Source organism: Balearica regulorum, chromosome 10 (genome assembly GCF_011004875.1).
Source record: "Balearica regulorum gibbericeps isolate bBalReg1 chromosome 10, bBalReg1.pri, whole genome shotgun sequence".
Classification (NCBI taxonomy): domain Eukaryota; kingdom Metazoa; phylum Chordata; class Aves; order Gruiformes; family Gruidae; genus Balearica; species Balearica regulorum.
Genome location: NC_046193.1, coordinates 6,712,814 through 6,736,251, shown reverse-complemented (window position 1 = coordinate 6,736,251; position 23,438 = coordinate 6,712,814). Strand labels below are relative to the sequence as shown.

The 23,438-nt window shown below is 39.9% G+C and overlaps 1 protein-coding gene across 1 annotated transcript in view; it reads right to left on the bottom strand.

The window, feature by feature from the left end:
* Positions 1-23,438, bottom strand: part of SFMBT1 (Scm like with four mbt domains 1) — a 74,547-nt gene that overhangs the window by 5,592 nt on the left and 45,517 nt on the right. The window contains exons 3-15 of the mRNA XM_075761877.1: positions 20,572-20,666; positions 15,461-15,701; positions 14,925-15,013; positions 13,750-13,996; positions 12,131-12,228; positions 10,929-11,030; positions 10,263-10,413; positions 8,368-8,450; positions 6,814-6,940; positions 5,999-6,112; positions 4,532-4,574; positions 3,305-3,369; positions 1,684-1,823 (exon numbers count right to left, since the gene is read on the bottom strand). Coding sequence (XP_075617992.1) covers positions 1,684-1,823; positions 3,305-3,369; positions 4,532-4,574; positions 5,999-6,112; positions 6,814-6,940; positions 8,368-8,450; positions 10,263-10,413; positions 10,929-11,030; positions 12,131-12,228; positions 13,750-13,996; positions 14,925-15,013; positions 15,461-15,701; positions 20,572-20,666 — 1,595 coding nt within the window. The remainder of the gene's footprint in view (positions 1-1,683; positions 1,824-3,304; positions 3,370-4,531; positions 4,575-5,998; positions 6,113-6,813; positions 6,941-8,367; positions 8,451-10,262; positions 10,414-10,928; positions 11,031-12,130; positions 12,229-13,749; positions 13,997-14,924; positions 15,014-15,460; positions 15,702-20,571; positions 20,667-23,438) is intronic.

Sequence of the window (23,438 nt, the reverse complement as noted above, 5' to 3'; positions counted from 1 at the left end):
CTTCAGAATTTGCCTGCAGAGTCATGAGTGTATCTAGCAATTTCCAAGTCACTGCCCTTGAATTACACGTCACTAAATTAAACCCTGGGGCTGAATACTACAAAACTTGCATAACCTTGGGTAAAGCTGAGTGATTATCTTAGAGATTGTTTGACAGGCAAAGATGTGCCAAAAAATGCTGCAGGATTTTGCTGCCTGCCAACCCACTACTTGCTACAAAATCATACTGCAGAATCTTAAGCTCCCCTGTTTTGCTTTTGTGAACCATGATAAGGCCTGTACTATAATAAAACGAGAATTTCCCTGGTGCTGTAAAGTAACTGAAAGTTGTGAATAGCCTGAAGTTAGCTAGGGATAGCACAAAATGTGCATTCAAATTGTATTTCTTATTTTCAGTATGTGCTTATTTGAAATCATTCCCAAATTGGGTGCATCAGACTCTTGACATAACAAACTTGCAGCTTCAGTCCTACTAATGCAGCAGTCTAGATGTCTGTATTTCAAAAGAGGAGTAGTAAATATAATGCAAGTACTAAACTCACTCTAGGATTCACACATTGAGCAAGAGTCATAACTGAAATGAATACAGCTAAACATACTGGTTGAACTTTTAGCAATACTCAATGTCTGTACTTCAGCCGGATTTGTGCATACTTTATACTTTCAGGCAGTGAAGCAGATTAAGCCTTCAAGGTTAAATGAAGGTGCCACAGAATTTCACACTTGCACTTTTGGAGTGCTTACATCAGAGTACTGAAACTTGCAGAAAGGATGGGGTACTTTTCTGTATGCAAAAATGGAGCTTTTTCAATAATCAGCTTGACTCTTGTCCACCAGACTCTTGTTTTACAGCATGTTTGCCAGAAAGTCTTTAAAGGTCTCTCCCAGGTATGATACACGGTAGGGAAGGTAAAAATCCCAGAGATGCTGAGCCAATTTCTGCATTTAAAGTCATCATGTCATGAGAGCTCAAGTGTGCGCATATAGTTAAGGCTTGGGAAACTTTTGGCCTCTCAGGTCAGATAATAACCACCCCATCACTTTTTTGGAGATTTCAGAAAAACAATTATTGTATTAAAATATCTGTAAATTTGCTGTGAAACACCTTCTGGAGAAGAGGCTCTCTGGCACTCAAGAATGGCCTCTTCCTCCCTCTTCTCCTCTCTCAGTTACGTTAGAAAGCAAAACCACAAATCCATCTGATCTTTGCAAATCGTATGCAACTTATAAAACACAAAGAATTGTTTTAATTTTCCAATTACCGAAAATAGTTTGTAATTTCTACTAAGAAAATCTGTATTTCCTCTTTTCTAACATCAACACTGCAAACTCTAAAGGAATTTTGGGTTTATCTGAAACTAATTCTGTTAATTAAAATTGAAGCATTTATAACAGCTATAAAAAGGCTCTAACTCCTTTGACTGTGGTAATTACAGGTTACTCTGTTTTAACCTAAAATAAAGTTTAGCAGTAGGAGGCTAACTGTAACTCTGATAGATGAGGGGCTTTTACTCTTTCCAGCCATTCATAAAACACTCCATGATTTATACTTGATGTTATACAAGAAAATCTCTTTACTCATCATCAGCTTAAATTTATTAATTACCCATCTATAATTATAGAGACACTCTAGCATTTATGATACACTGCTATATGCAGGTCCACTACGTACAACCTCCTTACCTCTTTCAGAACAAGAACACAGTTCCCAGGTCCCACAGACTGAGGAAGCTCTGCAATCCTGCCTTTGTTAAGGTAAGGCCCCGAGAAGCACCGGTGGTTGAAGTAGATCTTTGGGCAGCAGTACTTTCCGTTAATTACCACTGAGAAATGAGAAAATAAAGATTTAAATCACACGCTACAACCTCTCCAGCAAAGAATGACTTCTTGCAAGGCGGAATATTTTGCCTGCTGTAAAAAAGGAGGGGAAAAAGTCTTGAATGACATGAATTCCAGGTAGTTTCAGTGTCACGTTTGCAGTGACAGCACTAGTTAATCTATGTTGCCAAAGTATTTATCATACTTCACACATGTGCTTGCAAATTGTCGAACTATAGGAAATGAAGTTGGTCATTTATCAGAAAAGAAACGTTTCTTCCAGGCTAGTCTGATGCTCTATGGTATTATACCACAGAGAACAGGCAAGAAGATGACAATCCCAAATTTTTATAGCAGAAGCACTTCCTACACAGCAATTCTGGACCATTTTGCCAGTCAAGTAATTACCTCTCCCCTAAACTTCTGCCACCAGAGAAGCTGGCAAAGTTATTCTCCACTGTTTATCCTAAACTGCAATATCACATTGCTTTGCATTTTTAGACTCTTCTCCCTCAACCAGCAAACAAAAGATACAGCAACTGATGAAGTGGCCTTTGATGAAGTGACATCAAGTTTGCTAAACCTATTAAATGGTTGAATGCTGCTCAAAATTAAAGTCATGTATAATATGTATTGTAAGATACTTATGTATAAATACAAAATTGTTTTACCCTAGCAGTGTTACAGTTTTTCTTGATTGAGCAGCACTATCACTTAAAGATCTTAAATTCAGTAGTTGATAAATGGCAGATAAATAAATGAAGTCAAATTTACATTATGACACTATTAAAAGCCCATTAAAATGCTAAGCAGGCACAAATCATTTCTATAAAACTTGCATTTGGTGCAGCTTCAGATGTGCATTTCACTGTACAGAAAACAGCAGAAGAGGCATTTTGTTGCCAAACAGATAGATCTGTATGACTGTTTCACCAGCAGATGTACTTATTCATCACATTCATTCTTGCAACAGTTTAGAAAATTATTAGATTTCACCATCTGGCACACAAAGCAGTTTACTGTTTCAATTGCCTTTGTTTATCGTGATGATGAAGTTATCATAAAAAACCGACAAACCTGCTTTCCAAAGCTAGAATCTAACATCTCAAGAGCACAGATGCAGTGCGCCTGTTGTGTTTCTCCCAACATTATTAAACACAACAGGTGACAATAAAAAAAAAAATCATCTGCATAGGTCACAGCGCACATTTAGTTCTACATATTCTCTGCTTCCGGGGGGAATGTTCTGGTGTAAAAATCTAATTTCCTGGTTTAATGTACAGATCAATTGCAAGACACAAGTAATTGTATGGTTTTGTTTGTTTCACTCTTTTTTGAAGTTCAACAAATCATCAAGGGATGAAAATCTTCAAACTCTTTCCTCCTCTCCCATCTCCTAACAGAAGAGTCTTAAACAGCTGAGCCACAAGGCAGCTGAACTGTTACAGGACTTTGTGTTTGTCAGCCTGCCCTCTCTGATCAGTACCTGAGTCAGATGAGTTCAGTTCCTGGTTCTTTAGTCCATCATGAACTGTCCTTGAAGACAAAATTCTGAAATGAAAAGAAGAAAAGGTTGGAAAAGGGACAGCTGGTAGGGATGGTCACCTCTCAGTTACTAACAGACTATAAAATTCAATTTGGAAAGGACTACAGTACTGCTACAGCTAGCACCAATCCTTCGTCGCTTGAAGTATATGGGCTACCATGCTGATAAACACATTGCACAAAGCTACTGACAATAGTTTACATTTTCTGTCTCCTTTTAACTTCATTTCATGGCACAAGGCAGTGTACAGTCTTACCTTATGCATTTTGAAAAAGATGGATTTTAAACTAAAATGACTCGAGTATTCTGATAAGAATCCCAATTACAAAACATGGAAGAACAGTCTGCTCAGTATTTTAGGAGCAATGAAAACATTGGCAGGACTACTGACAGATCTGGTGTTTAAAGCTGTAAGAGTCAATAAAACCAACTGTCAGGCATTCTACTGAGCATTTTTGAGCAGGCTGACGTGAAGGAGTTTCATATGCATGACAAAGAGTTTATAGATGAACTGTAGATATTAGTAGAACTCTCCTTTTTGGCTAGTCTGGGCCAAATTTAATGTGGGAAGGAACTACCAGAAGTTCATCTACTAAATGACAGCACTTGCACTCAAGCCAAATTTTCTGATCAGCTGTGCAAAATCAGAGCCACATGTTAAGGCAGCCACATTTTCTAAGCATGTTTACATTACAGAATCGGTATTATTTGAGAAAGGAATACAATCAAAAGGGAATCCAGTAATTTTCCCTATTAATCACCATTAAAAAAAAGGCTCAAGCACAAACTTACAAACACAGTCTTAAGATCAGGCTAGTTTTTCTGAAATGCACTCTAGTACTCACAGATAATGCAATCTTAAAAATGAAAGATCAACAATTTCAACCCCAGAACTTCAATGATTTGACCTATTCAATAATTCAGCTGAGTGGCATTGCTAAAAAACAAATTCCGTGCTTTCGATCTCCTACTACAGCAGTGCAAGAGGTCTTTTTCAACATCAACAGGAACTAGCACCATTAAGATAAATGGATTGTGGGACCTCTCAACCGTCAGCTTCTGTAAAGCTAAATCTCCCCTAAGACAACATCATTTACCAATTAGAAAATGGAAAAAAACCAAAACCAAACCCCAACAAAAAATAAAAGCAAAAAACCTGTTACTTACTGTTTCTCTGGTTGAACTACTGCAATTTTTTTCTGCTTATTTACTGAAAGGAAGAAGAGAATATAAACAGCAAAGTACAGGAGGCAAACAAATGAAACTTCTAGTACAATATATATACTAGACTCATTTCCTCTAAGTTTTCTGTCAAAAAGAATCTATGTTCAAAGTCACTGCAGTGTTAGATAGCTGGCCCATCTGCACTAGAGACATGCTGGTCCATGTAAGCCAAAAGGTTTACTTCAGCTTTCACCAAAAACTCATTAAATCAGGCATGCATATCCCCAGTCTTCTAGGAATTCTCACCTGTTGTGCATCTTTGTTTGCACCATAGCCCCTAAACTACCGGTAATACCAACCAAAAAGGGATGACATGCTTTCCTTTTCGGCACCCAAAGGTGCTAAAACCTTACCAAAGGTTAGGTTCATAGGTCTAACTCACCACTTTCCTGGCACAGGGAGCTTGAACACCATTTAACATTGAAGTGGAATGAAATTAGCTGGTTAGAAACATATATGATTTAAGCCAACTGCTATGGAGGAAAACACTGTTGCAACAAAGAAAGTCAACTAGGTGTTGGGTCCACTTACTAATTCTAGCTTTTGCAATCAGATAATAATATTAAACAAGGTAATGCAATATGTGCCTCTTCAGCAATTTCAGGCTTTATCACTAGCAAACTTCTGGATTTTTTTTTTAAACTTTTTTTCTCTAATTAAGTTCCCCCTCACTTCCTCCTCTGTCCTTGGTAGCGCAGACATGTCTCGGATTAGTTTCTCTTGCTTTGACTTGCAGTAAATGACAGCTCATTCCAATCTTACAATTTTATTATCTTACTTAATAAACATTCAGGAAGTTCTTCAGTTTCTCCAACTCCCATTAAACTTTAATAAACAGAGCTCATGAACCAGTTGAGAGAAGACACTATGTTATGCTACTTACTAGTGTAGTTAAAACAGGTAGGATTTACTTCTCCACATTTCATCACTAAGGGATCATAACCATCTGGCCCACTTAGAAAGCTAGTCCCCTTTATTTCAACTCCAAAATGTGTACACACTCAACAGCATTTTGTCATGGCATTAATTTTACTTGCACAAGTGTAAGTCTAAAATGAGTATCAGGGCCAGACACATGGCAAGAACAGCTTGGACAAAAAATATATGCATAGCACAGGCATGTGTGCACACGCAGAGATATGATTTCTTTATAGTGACTAATGGATTGTTCCCACGCATTTGTACAGTGCGCAAGGGTCTCAAGCCAACACTGCCTGTTTTGGAGTTGTTGTAGGGATTCCAGCTGGACCTAACAGCCCGAAGAACATGCCCAAGGCATGGATTCTCTGTACATGGTAAGCATTTCCAAATTTAGTGATGCCTGCAATAATTCTGCAGTAGCCTGCTCTTGAAGGTCTCACCAGCTCTATCAACCCAGCTAACCACTGCAAAAAGAAACAGAACTGATACCTATTGCTTTGCGAGGAGGTCTGAGCTGATATCCATTCGTCTCACACCAACCCACTGGAAATATATTCATTGATTCCACGCTCACTATACAGTCAGGGACGGGCTTCTTGGAGCCTGTTCAGTTTAGAGAAGCAAAAATTGAAACAACTCATAAAACCAGAAAAGCTCATTTGGTTAATGCTTGCTATATGTTTGCCAGTGAAGCTACTTTTACTTATGGCATATCTGGAACACAGTATCAATTGTTTATTCATCCTCTTATTGACCAGATTCTTTCCTGACCTCATTTGCTTCCTCCTAAAGGCTGGAGATGGGAATTTGCCACCCACAGTTTAGCAGAGATGCACAGTGCACAGTAAGTGCATGCTGATATACTTCCAATCAAGAAATGGGATTATAATGGAGAACGGCTGACAGAGGACATCTTCTTCTTAATGAAGCACCTCTCCAAAAGTTTTTTTCCTAGGTCTGGTCAAAGTTCGCTCAGAATGCGAGTCAGTCATTTCTAAAAACGTTACAAGGCCCTTGCTTTGTAAAAGACACTGATCAGCACTTTGCACAGCGCACGAGCCTAGCACTGACACACTGCAGTGCACTAATGCCATTTCTGCCTGGCTTAAGTAAGCACTGCCATCCATGGCTAACTGGAAACAGACAATGCAAATGGGGTTTTGCTGTGTTTTCATTGAGGAAACAATGATTTGCTGCCCATACTCAGCAGGCACTGAGTTTGCTCCAGATACTCCTCAGGTTTGATGATGGTACTACAGAAGAATCAATGCAAGTGCTACTCTCCTCTCCCACATCAGTCTTACCCTCCAGCTGAAGCCAGAGGTAGGAATCTTTCAACTTGGTGACTGTAGCAATGCAAACTTCTTCAGGATCAACTGGGTTCACAGCCTCAAGTTTCATATTCTCTTTAAATCCATGGTCAGAAGTTAACTAGGAAAAAGACAGAATACTTCATCTGTATATCCAGTGTACAATACGAATAGCCACAAACAGGAGCAACACATGAAAGCCTCAGTGTTTGAGTAACGTAGAAAGATAGTCATGCAGTCAGAGAAGACTTCAGATAATTAGCACATTGAATACAAGTAAGATATATTATGAACTACAAAGAATTTAAGTTTAAAAAGGCTCTATAAACAGACCTAGAAAAGAACATGTTTGCACTCAAAAATAAGGATGCTGAGGGTCGCTGAAAGGATTGAGCGCATTCTAAGCAATCAGAAATTCTCTGCTGCTTGCTATCTAAGTGCTAAGTCCAACTAATAGTCTGACCAGTCTATGCTATTATGTTAGCCTGGAAATCCATTTTACATATGCAAATAACATTCCTGCCTCATCCAAGTGAGTTCTGGCAGACAGCAAAGGAAGCTTTCTTTTCATCTTACATTTTTTTTATAAGCAGGATTTCGCTTTATTCACCAATTTAGTCCCCATTTATCAAAAAATTCCCAAAATGTAAGAATGGGTATTTATCCAGTTCTGAAGCACCTGAATTAAAGATAAGAAGGAACAGCCAGAGAGAGGACTCTTCCTCCCAGAGCCACTCTGCAACATAATTACAGGATCAATACACTACAAATTCTGGAACTAGCCTACTGTGATCAACTCTTCTCAGAAAAGGGATAATAAATTCAATGACCTGTTCTAAGATGCCACAGCTTACAAGACAGAACAAGGGCAATGAGAATTCATAGCCAGCAACACCCTCTTCAAAAAATGGTAATTATTCATTTTAATTTCTTCCCCTAAGCGCTGCAATAGCCCAAGTATTGTAAATGGCATTGGAAAGCAGATGTTAATAGTATCCTTTTCTGCTTGACAAGGTATTCTGCTTTGGGAGACAGCAATACTGTCACTGAACCAACAAAAGCCCAAAATCTAGCAAGTACTTCAGGCACTGACTAATGTAAAATGATTATTTGGTACTAATTTAAGATGACTTGGTATTGATTAATACAATGGAATGAATTTTTCAAGTTGAAAGGAAGGAAGATTGAAAGGGTACACTAAGTAAATCAAAACAAGGTCTATTAAAAGGCCCTGTTGCCACAATTACAGGAGTGCCAAGGACTGATACTGTTTTATGACTATTCCATGGACTCTTACACATCTCAATTTTACAAAACACTTATTTCTTTCCCATCTACTTTATCACAACTAAAGCATTTGGTCCACCACTTATCTAGGAAGTTGGCATTCACCTACTACTGTTCACATACATTTGCACTTTCTTAACTCTTCCATCTCCTCGGTTATCATAGGTACTTTAAGTAAAAACCACGCAAAAGATTCTTCTCCCTGGAATCAACAGTGTCATTCACACAACAAAGAGAGATTTTTCTGCAAGAGAACCTTACCAAAGGGAAGCAGCTCTGGGGAGCTGCCTCAGCACCACATTGTTTGAGGTAGTCTGCCCAATCAAAGTCCTGCCCAGGATAACCTAGGTGAAGGAAAAGAAAAAGGGTTAGTTTAACAGCACGAGAACAAATGAGTCATTTGAAGCTGACATGAAGTACTGGGTCAACTCAAGTTTGCCAGCTGACTTGGGCTTCACTGAGCCATCTGAGGTCAGCCCATAGCATGGTTCTCACGTATTTGAGATATCCTCTTTATTTTCAGTACAGAGGGGCTTTTGGGCACTGCCTCACCTTGATTCCCATTTCTGACTTGAAATGGCGTCAAACTAAACGTGACTTCACAGAGAACAACCTGAAGCGTGAATCAAGTACATCTGCTAAGCAGACAAGGGCAGCAATTGAAACTTGGGGAAGCGTTTGCACCCTTTTCACAGGATACAGAAGAAATTCTGGCAAAGTTTCTGCAAGATTACTGCATTAATGTCATGTCAGCTCTGAAACATTTTTTTAAATTTTTTTTAAAAATAGAGCACCCAAAATGTGCTCAATACCAACATATTACTCTCTCAAAGAAATGTAAAACACCAAGTCATTAAAGAGGGCAGTCAGTCGTCCTAAGGGGCTCATCAAGTTTTCTAACAGCTGTAAATCTGCATACATGTCTTAACATGGAATCCATCAGGAGACAGAGCATCTCTCCAAGAAAAAGACAAATTAAATTCTACACAGAGGAAATGCTTTGCTTCCCTGTGGTCTAATAAAAAGCAAGTAACTGAAAGGAACTGGGTGCAGAAGTGTGCTGCCATGATAGTTTGAGGCTGTCAGTGTATCAGCAAGGAAACAACTGCAGCGATTATTTCAGTGGTATCTTGGAAGTACTCCCGTAGAAGGGATGCCTGTGACAAGGGTTTAATAAATCAAACAAAATTTTAAAACTAGTCTAAGAATATAGTATTACCGTGACAATCTAAAACATTAACTTCAACTACTCCTCAGAGAGAGCTATTTATTTTTCTCAGTTTTATCAGTACCAGTCAGACTCTTGAGACAATTCAGAATGCCCACCATTTCCAGGGGGACTATGAGAAGAGAAGCTTAAAATCTTTCTCAGCTCCAGTCACATGCCTAGAAAGTGAGATTTCATCTTTCACATGCAGAATTCTAGGTAATGCTGGGTCAAGCAAAGCCACTTTTTGTACCTTACCCAAGGAAAGGCAAGAGACAAACATCCTATACTCTTTGCTCCTCTGATGTCACGAGCAGCTAAACCAAAACATGCCAAATTCTGTGGTGGTGAATAAGAGTATCGAGTCCCTGGTTTTACAATACCACTGACATTTCCATTTTGAGAAAACGCATAAATATTTCAGTAGCTAAGGATCACTCCCTAATTCCCTTATGTCCCAAAGCAATGTTTCAGCAATCTGCTACCTTGCCTGATAGGTCCTTGGAAAAAAAAAAAACAACAACAAACTTCATTAACTTCTAAGTGATAAGATATTCTAAAAATATTATAAGACAGTGGATAACCATGTTCCATTTTGACCAGAAGCAAAAATCCAATGCAAAGATTATAGGCTTCTGCTATCCTCTTAATTAATGCTGAAATCAACACTGCCTTCAGCGCTGGCATGAATACTCCATTCGTTCAAGTGTTCAGGTTTTTATGCACAACCAGCATCCCCAGCCGCTGCCATCTTCTCAAATCCAGGCACGTACCCAGGAAACTTCAGTTTCACTAACTCAAGAGCTCCTGTTTCTCAGAATTTGATCTTTCTTGTTCTTTGCTTGTGCTACTACATGCGTTTCTTTTGCAAAAGCGTTGTAGTGCTCTGGGGATTGGCAATCTACTTCCCTCAAAGAGGAGTGAGCATGACAAGCTTGCACAAACATACCTGGTGGGGGACTGAGATGCAAGCCGTTCTTCAGACTCCATTGTACAGGGAAAATACCAGCACTGTTGACATGACAAATGTAAGACTGGCTGGTTGTACGCTCTGGTCTCAAGTCATCAATTTCTATCATGAAATATTTGTCATTGTATACCTGTAGTTAGCCAAAAGAGAACCATGTGGTCTTGTAAGTAGCAGATTCTGATCTACTGCTCCCTCTTCCCCTTTTTGGTAACTTTAATAAACAGCAACACTGCATGATAGAAACACTTTACCTTGAACCAGGCTACTTAAACATCAGAGCTTGTACACAGAAATGACATTAACTTTTGCAAAAACAAAACCCCGAAATGTATCTTCAAGTCAATACTCAGATTATGAGGGATTATATCTGATTTTAAAAATCTAAGTTTGACAATTTCAGCCATTTGACCTTTTTGAGCTTGTATCTTTATGGGACCTTTCCCCTACTTTCAAAACCAATGTCTTCACTGTCAGTAGGTTTTTTTTCCTGGCGGCCTGTCCCCTAAGGGAGACACACAAAATACTTAATTTGAAAACTAGTTCAAGATTTTAAGATAATCATATCATGAGAATTTCCTGAGCATTTAAGAAGAGAAGTAACAATTGAACTGAATCTTAGCAGGACAAGTTAAAGAACCCTGGTACCTTGAGAACTGTAGCAGGAGAGATTACAAAAGGAGCCAGTGGGTCCACAGCCTCTAACTTCATGCCTTCAGAGAACGAATGCACTCCAATCACAGGTTTATCCTGAAAAATGAATCAGAGTGGTTACCTGCCTTTCTCCATCAAAAAGATGTACCTTATGTAATTCAAATGAAGAGGGTAACTTGAGTTTTTATTAGTTCATTCTAAGAAATAAATATGTTGGAGTACCAGCAGTGTCTCTGTAACGAAGAGAAAAGCCCAACTATGCCCTCTGAGACTGACAGTTTTCTATGAGTTTTAGGAAATGGAGTCCCAAATATTTCCTCTGCTGATACTCTCCACACAGCAGCAAGATTGCATAATACGGGATGGTATGGTAAGTCAATAGAAATTTTTTTTCCCCCTAACCTTTAGCACTCATCATGAGCTAATTTCAAAGAGAACTATAAAAGTCTCCATTTTCAGCCAGCAAAAACATGCAAAATAGGGTTCTTGCTCCAGAACGATGTATATGTATATACATATATATATGTATATGTATATACAGAACGCTCTGTATATGACCCAATACATTCAAGAGCAACAGCATCTCCTGTTCTATTCTGCTTAGAGGTCCAAATGAAGCTGAGAAAAATGAACTAAGAACTTGAAGGACTAAATTTACATTCCCACTTCTCAAAATGTGTCAAGATTTTTTTTTTATTTATTTTTAAAAAATTGTAATTAATGTATATTTAAATTCAGACTCATTAGCAACATTCACTAACACTCAGGATATAACAGGACACCTTATACAGCATGTGTGACTTTATCAGGTTACAAATCAGATGTAATTAAACTTTTCAATGTACTCACATAATTAGAGACTGTAGTAACCCTGCACTCCTCTAGAAGGACAGTAATCCACAAGACCAGCTGGTGAACAACTGGAGAGGCCATTACAAAGGATCAGAACCAGGGATTTTTCCCAGTATGACAACTAATGGCTCACACACTTGTGATGGGTACGTTGTCTAACTTAACAAGAATTGTACCATAGTATGACTTTTTAAAATAGAGAAAGGAAAATAAAATAAAAAACCAAACCAAAACAGCCTCAGAAGTTTCAGTAACAGTGACTGACTTCCCTGAATCATTTCTTGGGAATATAGCATTTTCATGATACCATCCACAGCATTAAACTACACATACTGTGTCTTTACCTTAAAGAGATCTGTAGGAACTGATGACGCCTCTTCCTCCTCTTTCACCTTCTTCAGGATCTCTTGCCAATCTGCTTCACTCTTCAAGGACCTAATGGCTTGAGCAAAAAGAAAGGAAAACAGTAGTCATTATCTTTCTTCTTTTCCCTCAGAAAAAACAGTTTGATTTGTGCTCCTCCATGTGCTAAATTCACATCTGTTCAGAATCTGTGCAAATACTTTCCTTCTTAAAAACTCACTGGTTTTTTAGACATTTGGATATGTCACAAAAAGGGACTGAAGTCAAGCAGCACTATCACCCATATGCTGCCCAGTCTAGTTTTTCTGAGAAAAGGGAGGTCGTATCATCTCCGAGGAAAACTTCTGGATAAACATATGACCAGAAAACAAATCCTAGCTGGATAACTTTATTCTGTTCTATGCTTAAGCAGGCAGAAAGCTCAATAAACGTTCCACAATTCTGTCCCAGTTGCATAAATTACTCTTTTAGCATCTAAAATTGCAGACCACACATCCCTCTGACAGAAGAGGGACTACTTGTACCAGTGCCATCACGCATAAAGGATGTCTAAGGATGTCTAAGTCTAAGCCTGTGAGTATATCAAAGGCTCTTACATAGACATAAAATGGAAACGAGTCCAGTAGCTAACTAATATTTTTAAAAGATATTATTCACTTAAATAGCGCTGCGGAATCTACCCATCTAGTTTCTGTCAGTGATTTGGCATCTCCCTGTTCACAATCCTGATTTCAGCAGAGATTGCTCAAGCACTAGCAGAGGCAGTATGCTCAGTCATTTCAATGGAAATTGTTTTGTTTTCCTCAGCATGATTCTTCTTGCCGTAAGGGGAAAACATTAAAAAAAAAAAAACCAACAAAAATAACTGTTCTAAACAATCTGAACTTCCCCAACTAATAGCACAGAGTGTGCCAGAACCTTAGATGCACACTTGCCTTTGCAGAAAGGCTTTAGGGTAAATGCTCAATATTTTCCAGTTTTATCCAAAGGTTTTCCCTCCTCAAGAAACATGTTACATCACTCCTCAGCTAATAAGCAATCCATTTGTGTTTCAGCCATTTTATGCCCCACTTCTTTGATGACCGACCCTGACATGCACCTGCCTGGACAACATGGTAATCTGTCCCACCCTCTGCCTCCACTTCCATGCACTTATTCCCTGGGCACCCATTTTTACGGACATTTTCATATCCACATAATACCTCTTTAGACAAGGCCTTAATTAGCCCAGTGGACTCGGAGTCCCAACTGCAACAGCTCCTGTTGAGCAGTACTTCAAAAAAAGATGACTTTCCACGCCTCCAGGATACAAGCCTACCAAAAATAACCATGAAGGCAACCCCTTGCTCAGTTCCTCTCTTTCCACAAAGAGGTGGAAAGTTTTTACAGCCAAAACCATTTAGCAATTTTTGAATGAGTAGGTGAAAAGTCTTGTAGGACTATTTACTGGTCTTTTCACATACATTTCATCAGGCAGAATATTTGTCAGGTCACACACTGACTGTATACATCTGGAAGGCAGATTTAGAGCAGCAAAGCAGCAGCAGCATTCTCTAGCCTTTGATCACCATATAAAAGATATATGTTTTGAAGTACCTACCTAAAGGTGGTTGCAGGCTATATCCATGTTGAGCTGCCCACCCCACTTGATGAAGGAAAGGGTCCAAGTAGAATATCCATTGGTCAAATTTGTCAGAATCCTCCAGCCCTTCGTATCGCAATTTAAGTCTCCCGCCAACATTTTCTACCACATTGACTATCCAGGCTTCCAAGGAATCCCGGACATTTTGCAGTTCCAGTCGGGAGCCTGGTGCAATGAGATCCAATGGATTTTTCCCTCTGTGAAGCTACAAAAAGAACACAAATTATTCTGTACAACAGACCAGAACAAATTCCATGTTTCCACTTCTTTATACACATTCTTTTTGCATAAATAAAGTATGAATACAGAAGAAATACAGGTCCCTTACACAGGAAAACAGAAATGACAAAGTTTAGAATCACTGGTGCTTGTATCAGAACTTCTGCACTGTCTGTAGATAGTCACATGTTTCATTTAAGTTCTCATCATTTTTAGAAGCATTATCACTTACATATTCAAGGTTTGAAGGAAAGATGAATAATATCTTTCTAAAACTGAGTCATTTAGCATACAAAGATGACTGAACAGAAAAGATACAAAGATAAAAATGTTAGTTGTAAAGAAGACATCAATGGAATTTTAAAAAAAAAAATTATGTTCTGCACTTCACAATCAGACACTGATATAAGGTGCAAATATTATTTTAAATGCAGAGGAGGGGACAAAAATTTGGTTCTTCACTAGCAAAGATGCAAGATTTAAGTGAAACAATAATCTGCACATTACTCAAAAAAACCCCCCAAAACAAAAAGAAAACCCACAAAAGGAGTCAATTGAGAAAGGGGACAACATGAAAGCTAGATAAATAAAGGATTATTTCCTTAGAACTGTATGAAGGAGGAGCAGAATAGGAGGAAGACTGAAACCTAAGGGAGTTTGAAAAAGGTCTGTCTTTTGATAGGACTAATGAACAGCCCAAAACTGCAGTGACAGATATGTTTCAGAACAACACTATCAAAATTAAATACTGTAAACAGGAAACACTAGAGAGTGGAACTTTAGGGTCAGTAGCATAATACAATGCTCCCTAAACTTACAAAAGGAATTGAACTGACAATCTGAATAGTGGTTCCCTTAATGACAAAGGGGAAAATCAAGATACAACCCAAGATGCAGCACATTGCAGCACTTACCCCCTCCAGCAGGTTAGCAGGAGCACTGCATGCTCCTTTCAGCACCCGCTGAAGGAATTCCTCCTGGTCAGGTATCTTGTCCTTGATACCTAAGTGAAAAGTGAAGAAGACCGTGATTCTTCCTGCCAGTTAAAGATTATTCAGACAACAAGACATTACCACACTCTCGCACTGCTTAATTCACAAGAATCTACCACACACTCACCAGTAACACCTTAAAAGAAGAAACAAAACGACAACAAAATCTTTAAAGGAAATGACAAAGCAGTAGAATTTGGTGGGTGATGATTAAGATAACCACAAGTCCCTCTAAAAATAGGTTCAATTCTGAAATTAAGCTAACTCCTCTCTAGTGAAAGAGCAACCTCCTACTGTAAGTCACAGGATTTCCGGAAAACATGGCAGACAACCTCACCTTGTCATCACAGCAACACCACCTCCGCATTACAGCAATTATGAAGACTACCCACCATGTTTACAAAGGACAAAAGCATACTTATGTATGTACTCCCCGCTTCTGCATATGGACCCAATACCTTCAGGCACTTTGAGAATCTTCTTGTTCTGCTCACACCAGCCAATGGGGTGTAAATCAGCTGTCATGATATCACACCAAAAGTCAGCCTTGCGGTCCTCCCCATAACCATCGTAGCGCAATAGGAGCAGCTGCCCACAGGTAGTAATGATGGTGGCCACCCAGTAGGTGTTTTGGTCAGACTTGACAGCAACTTCAAGCTTCATGCCAGGGGCAAAACCGTTCTGCAAACTTGTATCCACCTGAGAAGGAAGATGATCATCACATTTGAGGACCTCCCAGAAACTTCATGGAACAAAAGGGGGAACCATTTAGACATGTTCATTAGCAAAAAACCTCAAGCCAAATGCCATCAAGTGTCTTCAGAGAAACAACTTCAGCACATTATGTGACCCAAATTGGAATATACACAGAATCACCACTAATGAAACCTTCTTTGCATTTCAGAGTATCTTTTCAACCTTAAATCAATACCTTGCAATTCATCTTTCTGCCCTGGGGCCATCGCCGAAAGGCTTTCCAACTCGCAGCTGGACTGTCAAGCTAGGCAAAACTAAAGGTCAAACTCAGCAGCACAACTTTGACTTTTTGTGTTAAACTATGTCTTTCAACCTCTTTAGACGAAGAGCCTGTTTAAAGTACATACATGTACTTAGGTAACGATATCACTGTCTCTGCTGCTGTGGTCAGTTAAGGCATGAACCTGCACAAATTGCAGAATAAGGAATTTTAATGCCTCTGTCCAAGAACCTAAATAATTCTGCATGTAGCATTGTTACATATATTGCATAGAACATAAACAGCAGGTGTTCTTCAGCGAACACAGGCTTTGACAACAATCCAGCACCCAGTAATGTGTGTGCTCTGTGCGTATGTGTGTTGTGCGCAGGTAAGGAATCTGACTACACAGTACTCAGATACTGAAGCGTGAACATAAAAAGAGAAAGCAAAACATTAAGCTTCTCGTATCCCTAACTTCTCCTGGCTCAAACTCCTGAAAGTGCAGAAGGACCCTGTCCTGCTGTCTCTACAGTACGTTCCCAAGTTACAGTTAATTCCACGGCCTCAGGCTTAATTAAAAAAAAAATCTAACATGTCGATCCCCTGTTCTCAGCTGAATGTAACTGGTGTTTTCTTTTTAAGTGGTCCCAAGTTCCATTTCCTCTTTGAATCAACTGCAAGAAAGGCTTTCAGTATGATGCAGATGCAGTAGATATTTTCTGGGTTATTTATTACCAGTTCTGCACTGACGGTTCAGTAACTGCCATAGCTATTATAGTCTCATCAGCCAGCACATACTGGTTTGCTAAAAATAAAACTGAGAGAACCATACCAGAAAGAAAAGCATATGCCTCTGTTAACTGTTCACATCCTTTAGGGTAATACCCTTCACTTAGAGAAACCCCTTCTTAGAAACAAGATCAGCAGGACCCAACACATGTAGGCATTTTGAAGTGGTATTACAGAGGTCATCTCTTCAAAAAGATATTGTCTTGCTAAAGAGATATTACTAAAGACTTCCTATTCTGATTCCTGAGAGAAAAGCCATGAGCTCGACACAAAGTCTGAGGAATTGGGAAATCTGTGCAGCTCTCCATACCCAAACTTTCAGCAAAGCCTCATGGTGGAGAGAGCTGCACCAGCAACACGTGGAGCTTTCCCTGAAGTCAGGTGCATTTTTCTAACACTGCCATTTATGTTCCCCGGTGGATATAGCAGAGACCAAGAAGTTAGCACCCTCTCCTGGCAGCTGGGCAAGACGACATCACTAAGTGGTTTAAAACACAAAACTTTGTTTCTTTAGGCTGGCTCACTGAGCAGACTTGCTACTGGGAGATACTGTGGATGAGCTCTGAGAGTATTTTCTTTGGAGCAGTGGGTCTGAGAGCGGCAGCTTCCTGCTACACATACGGCAAGTGGAGATGGCCACGAACGGTTAGCGACAGCGCTGCTTAGGCAGCTCTGGCCCCTGGTCCCTCCTTCTCACCGAGCGTTATCCCCCTGCTTTGTGCCATGTCACAGGTCAGGCCTGGGGACCTGATCCAGCTCAGCAGGAGATAACAGACAAAGAACAGAAAAGAAGTATTAAGAGCATGCAAGAACACACAGCAAATACATGTGTTCAGATGACACTGAACGCTAACTTATTTTTAATGTATGTTTACACATATATATAAGTTGCAGAAAGGAATTAAAAAGAGCATTCAACAATTCTAGAGAAAGTGTATTTAGATTTGGAGAGGATGACAACATGCAGTGCAACTCCAGGTTTTTTGTAAGCTCTTTTTTCTGCTAGATTGTAGACAAAACAGTCACTTTGATCTCAATATTAATTTTTAAAATGCAAACAAATAAAACATTAGAACATGCTTAATCTGAGGAAGTAGCTTACATTTTCCAATGCGTCTTGCTCATAGTAAGAGCAAAACTTTCAGAATTAATATAAGCATAGAAATACAAAAAAGTCCCCTTCCCATCAGCAAGTCTAGTGCTTTTGCTAACACAGGCTGTGTAACCATCGATTGTATTTTCTTAACCTGATCGCATACCCTCCTACAACATGGGTTAGGGATTTCTCACCCAGAACTCATAATGGGAGGCTGGCCAGTCTCACTACTCCAGTATTTAAAAAGAACCAAACAAAACCCTTAAGCTTCCATCTAAAATTTATTTACATTAATTATTTTACTTATTTATACATGCCCATTCCCTCTTGTGCCAATATTATTTTTTCAGCTTAGTTTTTTCCACTGTTTTTTTGAGAATACAAAAGTAGTTCCCTCTTAGCTCTCCTGACAGTAGATCATAAAAATCTGTCATTCTTCAAGTCAACCAACTAGCACCCCAGATTCCAACCACCAGTTGCACCAGTTGCTAGCACAGAGACATCACTGCCTGTATGCTCTCCACTGAAAATCTCTCACCTGACGTACCCTGGAATCACACTAACATTCTTTTACGGCTTCATCACACAGATAGGCTGTCGCTATCCACCGGGAGGCACTGACGTTCTCCTCCTCTACCTTTTCCAAACCATTGCCTTCTAATGGACAGCAAAAATCCTGAGTATGTGACCTTGCACTACTCAATTTCTATTAACAGCGAGATCTAGGTGATGTGATGCTGCCCGTAAGTACACTCCTCTCTCTGCTTGTCAATTTGGTGTCAGCATTAACTTTCCAAAACTTTATGCCACACTTATTACAGAGAACATCACAATTGGCCTCCAGGCAAATTCTAAGGGAACTCCGATGGTTCCCCTCGTGAACACGCAAGCATCTGCTCTCACAGTCTCTCACGACCCCCTGCGCAGCGCTGCTGGCACCCCGAGTTCCCGGGCCAGCTCCCTGTGCTGGGTGCGGAGCGCGGCCAGCCCAGCTCCCCAAGCCCAGCTCCGCCGCCGCGCTGCCCACAAGAGGGCACCCAATGCAGCAGGAAGGGACTGGGCGACACGGCCAGGCTGTGCCCACAGCAGCTCGCTAAAGCACTCCCCACGACAATGTTACTTGCAGCAGCCAAACCGTACCATGTTCTACACAAACAGGGAATAATAACAATACAAACCGTGGATATTTCTTTTTCTTAAACCTAATTGTATTTTTACTGACCGTGGCCACGGTCTCTTGTTTGACACAGCTGAGTTGGCAAAGAGCGCAGCGCAAGGGTAACAAAGTCATTCAAAGCGCGTCTCCTGCCGATTAACAAAATATAGCTGCAGTGTTAATTCAGTTGGGCACCGCTGTAAAGCTGGTGTTACAATTAGTTTGTATAATGTCCGAGCTATGATAGCAAGGTTCCTTAACTGCCGACCATGTAAAGTAAACCACGCCAGAGGAGCAGACAGGCTGCTACTCGCACTACTGCAAAATTGCTCCAATTCATACTGCTCCCTCAATGCGGGCTGCATGGATACCACCAGTCTGAGTAAGCTTGCTCTTGCTAGAGCCTGAGTACACTATGGAAAAACAAAGCAAGCATAGGCCTCTCCCCTTCAGAAATTAAATACCTGAATGTTTATTTTGAACAAAAAGCTTACAATTACATCCCAGTGTATGGAAGAGCCTCTGCAAAGTCTGCATTTACTGTGCATCTTTACTACTAACACAACTGCCATATTTTAATAGATTCTTTAATTGTTTGCACTTCTGCAGGTTACCTTAGGACTCAAAATGCTTTGTGATCCTTCACAAACAGACCTCAGTTCGTTTTCCTGACAATTTAAGTCTGCTATACTGAACCCGAAAGCCTGAACATCACGGAGTGTTTTCCAAGCAATGTGCCACACACAAGTCACTACCCTCACTGCCATGGTAAAAGACTCAGAGGCAGTCTTTGAAAGACTATTAAACAGTAATGTAACAAAGAGTTGGATAAGGATATAGGCTAGCAGCCTGGAAGGTGTTTCAATTGTTGGCAAGGGGTCTGGAAACCAGCGCTACACAGCTCACCTTCACTGATGACCCTGTACAAGAAGGCAGACTTCACATTTAGATCTCCCCCAATGGGATGGTGCACTCCAGGATTTTACCAACAAACATTTGATTAAAGATATCCAAGGGCAAAGACAAGGGCTTATCAAGACTTCATCTTATCCACTAAGCCCCTGCTCAATAATTATCCTAATCAGTTGTCTAACTACTACAGTCAAGTGTTTGGCAGAGCTATTATTTTCTCCTTGGCCTCCTTGATAACAACCATTAAAACCTTCTTTGAGAGCGCATTTGAATGCTGCTGTTCAAGAACCATGCCACTAACCTCCTAAAGCTAGCTCCTCCATAGGATGTCCAGTAGCAATCACCAAAAGAAGAAAGAGACTGGCCAGTTTGGGCTTTATGAGAAAAAAATAAATAATCAAGCTTATCTTCTGGTGCAGAAAAGACTAGGAGCCGCTTAACTTTCAGCATGTGGGGATGGGATTATCCTGTGCTATGTACAGAGAGGAAGACAAGAAACAATAATAAAAATTCCTCATTTCTCATTACTCTAAGAAACATGATTCTAGTTAGTCTTCCAGATTTGAGAGTATCAACTAATTCAAAGAAACTCCAAACATTCAGTGTATCAAAAAAACAATGTAGGAGATGGTAGGTAAACCCACACTCCCTTACTCACATGTTTAAAAGATCCATGAGGGGCTGCAGTTGCTCCTGTGTCTTCTAGATACTCATCCCAATTGAATTCCATTTCTTCCACACTGGAACCAGCATCTGGAAGAGAAGGCAAACACCTTCTATTTAGCAACCTGTTGGCATAAGTTTTAGGCTACTAGGAACTACAGCAAAACCCACTCCAATTCCAAATGACTGACTATACAAGTGCGCAACGAACTTCAGTTACACATTTCAATACACAGACAACCTTTCTTTGTACATGAAGGGCACTTTAAGTTGGATTTGGTCTGAAAAGTAGTGAGATCCTGAGGATTTTGTTTAAGGCACAAATTGTTGACAAGCCAGAAGAGTTCCGTATTCTTATCAACAAATATGAGACACTCAAAACTCTGGGCACCTGGGACCATCAGTATATTAAATTAAAAACCATCCAGAAAACAGTAATACCAGAAGTAAGAGGTTTGAAAAGAAAGGCTAAAAAAAAATTGAAATATGACTCCCCTCTTTTTTAAGTTAGATATTACTTATTTAGATGTTATAAAACACCAAAAGCACGGAGAAGGATTCAGGGTAGTTCTAAGGAAAACAGCCCAAGACACAACTGAAATCAAGAACACTCAAATTAGTCACTTGAAAAAAACCCCAGCTCATAAGGTGTAACAGCTTCTTTAGACCAAGAAAAACCTCATTTCTGGGTGCATTTAAAGCAAAAATGTGCTAAAACCACTCAAGCCACAGTTGAAAACTCACTCAGGCCGTTAGGGAAGCAATCGGCTGTAGTGAACCACACTACCCATTAGTCTGATGTTCTATTACTATTGTCAAGCCTGTCCCCCAGCCCCGGTGGTCTCCACTTCTCGGCTCACTTCCCTGCTCCCCCTCCTATTCCTGTTTTCTCCAATGTGTAACCTGCTCTGCTGAAAAGACACCACAGCCCACACAGGTTGGATTTGGGGTCCCCTGTTTCATTCAGCACGCCGCCCCATTATATTTTTCCTGCAGGCACAGTATGGGATGACCAGGGAGGGTCCCACCTCACATAAGCAGCATTTTTAACCTCAGCACACAAACTACAATGTCAGGTTCAGCAGCGAAAGAGATAGCAGTGATATGACATAAAAGCAAAGCTTTTCACTTTCACTTTTAGACTGATTCTACCATGTGTGCCATAATTGGCTTTATGAATGAATACAAGAGATTTTCATCTCTCAGTACCAGGAAACGTGGTACTTTGTTTATATTTGAAAACAGAGAAATCGCTGTGTATCACAAGCAAGGGGAGAGCTCAGCAAAGGTTACAGGACACCACCATTTCCTACACACTCAGCCTTTCTTAGGACAGGTGGTAACTGTTCTTTCAGGGAGTAGTAGTTTGAGTAGGAAACATTATGTGTCCAAAAAAAATGAATGAAATACTATTACATGCCCTTATCAGATCCATGGACATGCTGACAACCTGCTAAGCATGCTTCACAGCAGTTCTTAGGCCTCGAACAGAGAGGAGCAAATATTTGCCCAGAAGTCTCAGCTACTTTAAATCATCTAAAAAACCTACAACTCCGGAGTGTAAAGTAGGTTCATTTTCTCTTCAAACTGACTTTCCATTGTAATTCTAGGAATTATCATTTCCTCAAATTTAGAAATGTATATTCAGTTAGCTTTTGTTTGCTGATGACAGTATCTGTTTTAAAGGCAGCTCTTATCTCTCCCAAGCCCAGTTTCATTTTGCTATTTTTAAACAACCACAATTGGTTATATTGGCCTTGCATAAGCCTCAGAGCTCAAAAAATTCAGAGCTTGAATATCACCATCACTTTTAGGGGATAATTTTTAACTTACTATAGAAATAACCTGGAGAAGGACAGAAGTTGTTTTTTTTTTGGGGGGGGGAGTAAAGAAGTTAAGGCACAGACCACAGCTGTTTGCAAATTAGGGTGGAGCTGATCAAAGCTTTGGCTGCAAGTCATTCTAAGAAAAATACTTCATTGCAAAATGTTGTTAAAACATTAATATTTCTTAACTCATTAAAACAGCATTTTACAATAATATAACTATAAAAAAGTTTAAGTTCACAGCCACAGAACCAAAGTGGGAAGAAATATCAGCTCAAACACAACATCTGTGGTCAGTCAAAACCAAGAGCAAACTTTGTCTAATTTTTTTTTTCTGCGTATTGAAAGCCAGCTCACCCTTTCCCACCGAAAAGCACCTGGCTGCTCAACAGCAGCAACAACCCCACTTTCATCCAACTCCAACAAGCACTTTGCATGTAAAAAGCACTGCTTGCAACTGTCTAATGCATTCCTATTTGAAGAGAAACATAAAGCAACGTGACTGCTCTGTGCTTTTTAACAAGTTTGAAAGCCAAGTAGCTCGACCTGGGAATACTACGCAGACTTTGAGGCTTTCCAGCCGTGCTCTTTACCAGCCGCTTGCAGCACCAAGCCTTCAATAAGGTGTTATCATCAGATAACTGTCTGAGGGGCAGTTAAGCTCCTTAAATGAGGCACAGGTCACTTAACACACTGAAAGGGTCAATTAGTAACTTATGTAGCCACTTAATTACTACAAGGAGCTCCCGAGAAAGCCAGTTTGCAGGCTGCTCCAGCCACCCTTTGCCTCTAACTACAGTTAAAACCAGTTCCCAACTGGATCAGAGTTACCAGAGGTCCTTTGTCACTCCACTAATCCATGGTTTCTGCATGTTTTCATATCCAGAAGAGCAGTTTCCTTCCAGGTCTGGGCTGCGGTGAGAAGGGCTTAGATTGCTTTGTACTGTACAGTGCCCAAACCTCACCAGCACACCCAGAAGCTCTCTTGCAACTCATTTTTCATAGGAAAAATAAAATAATTAAAAAAAAAATCACA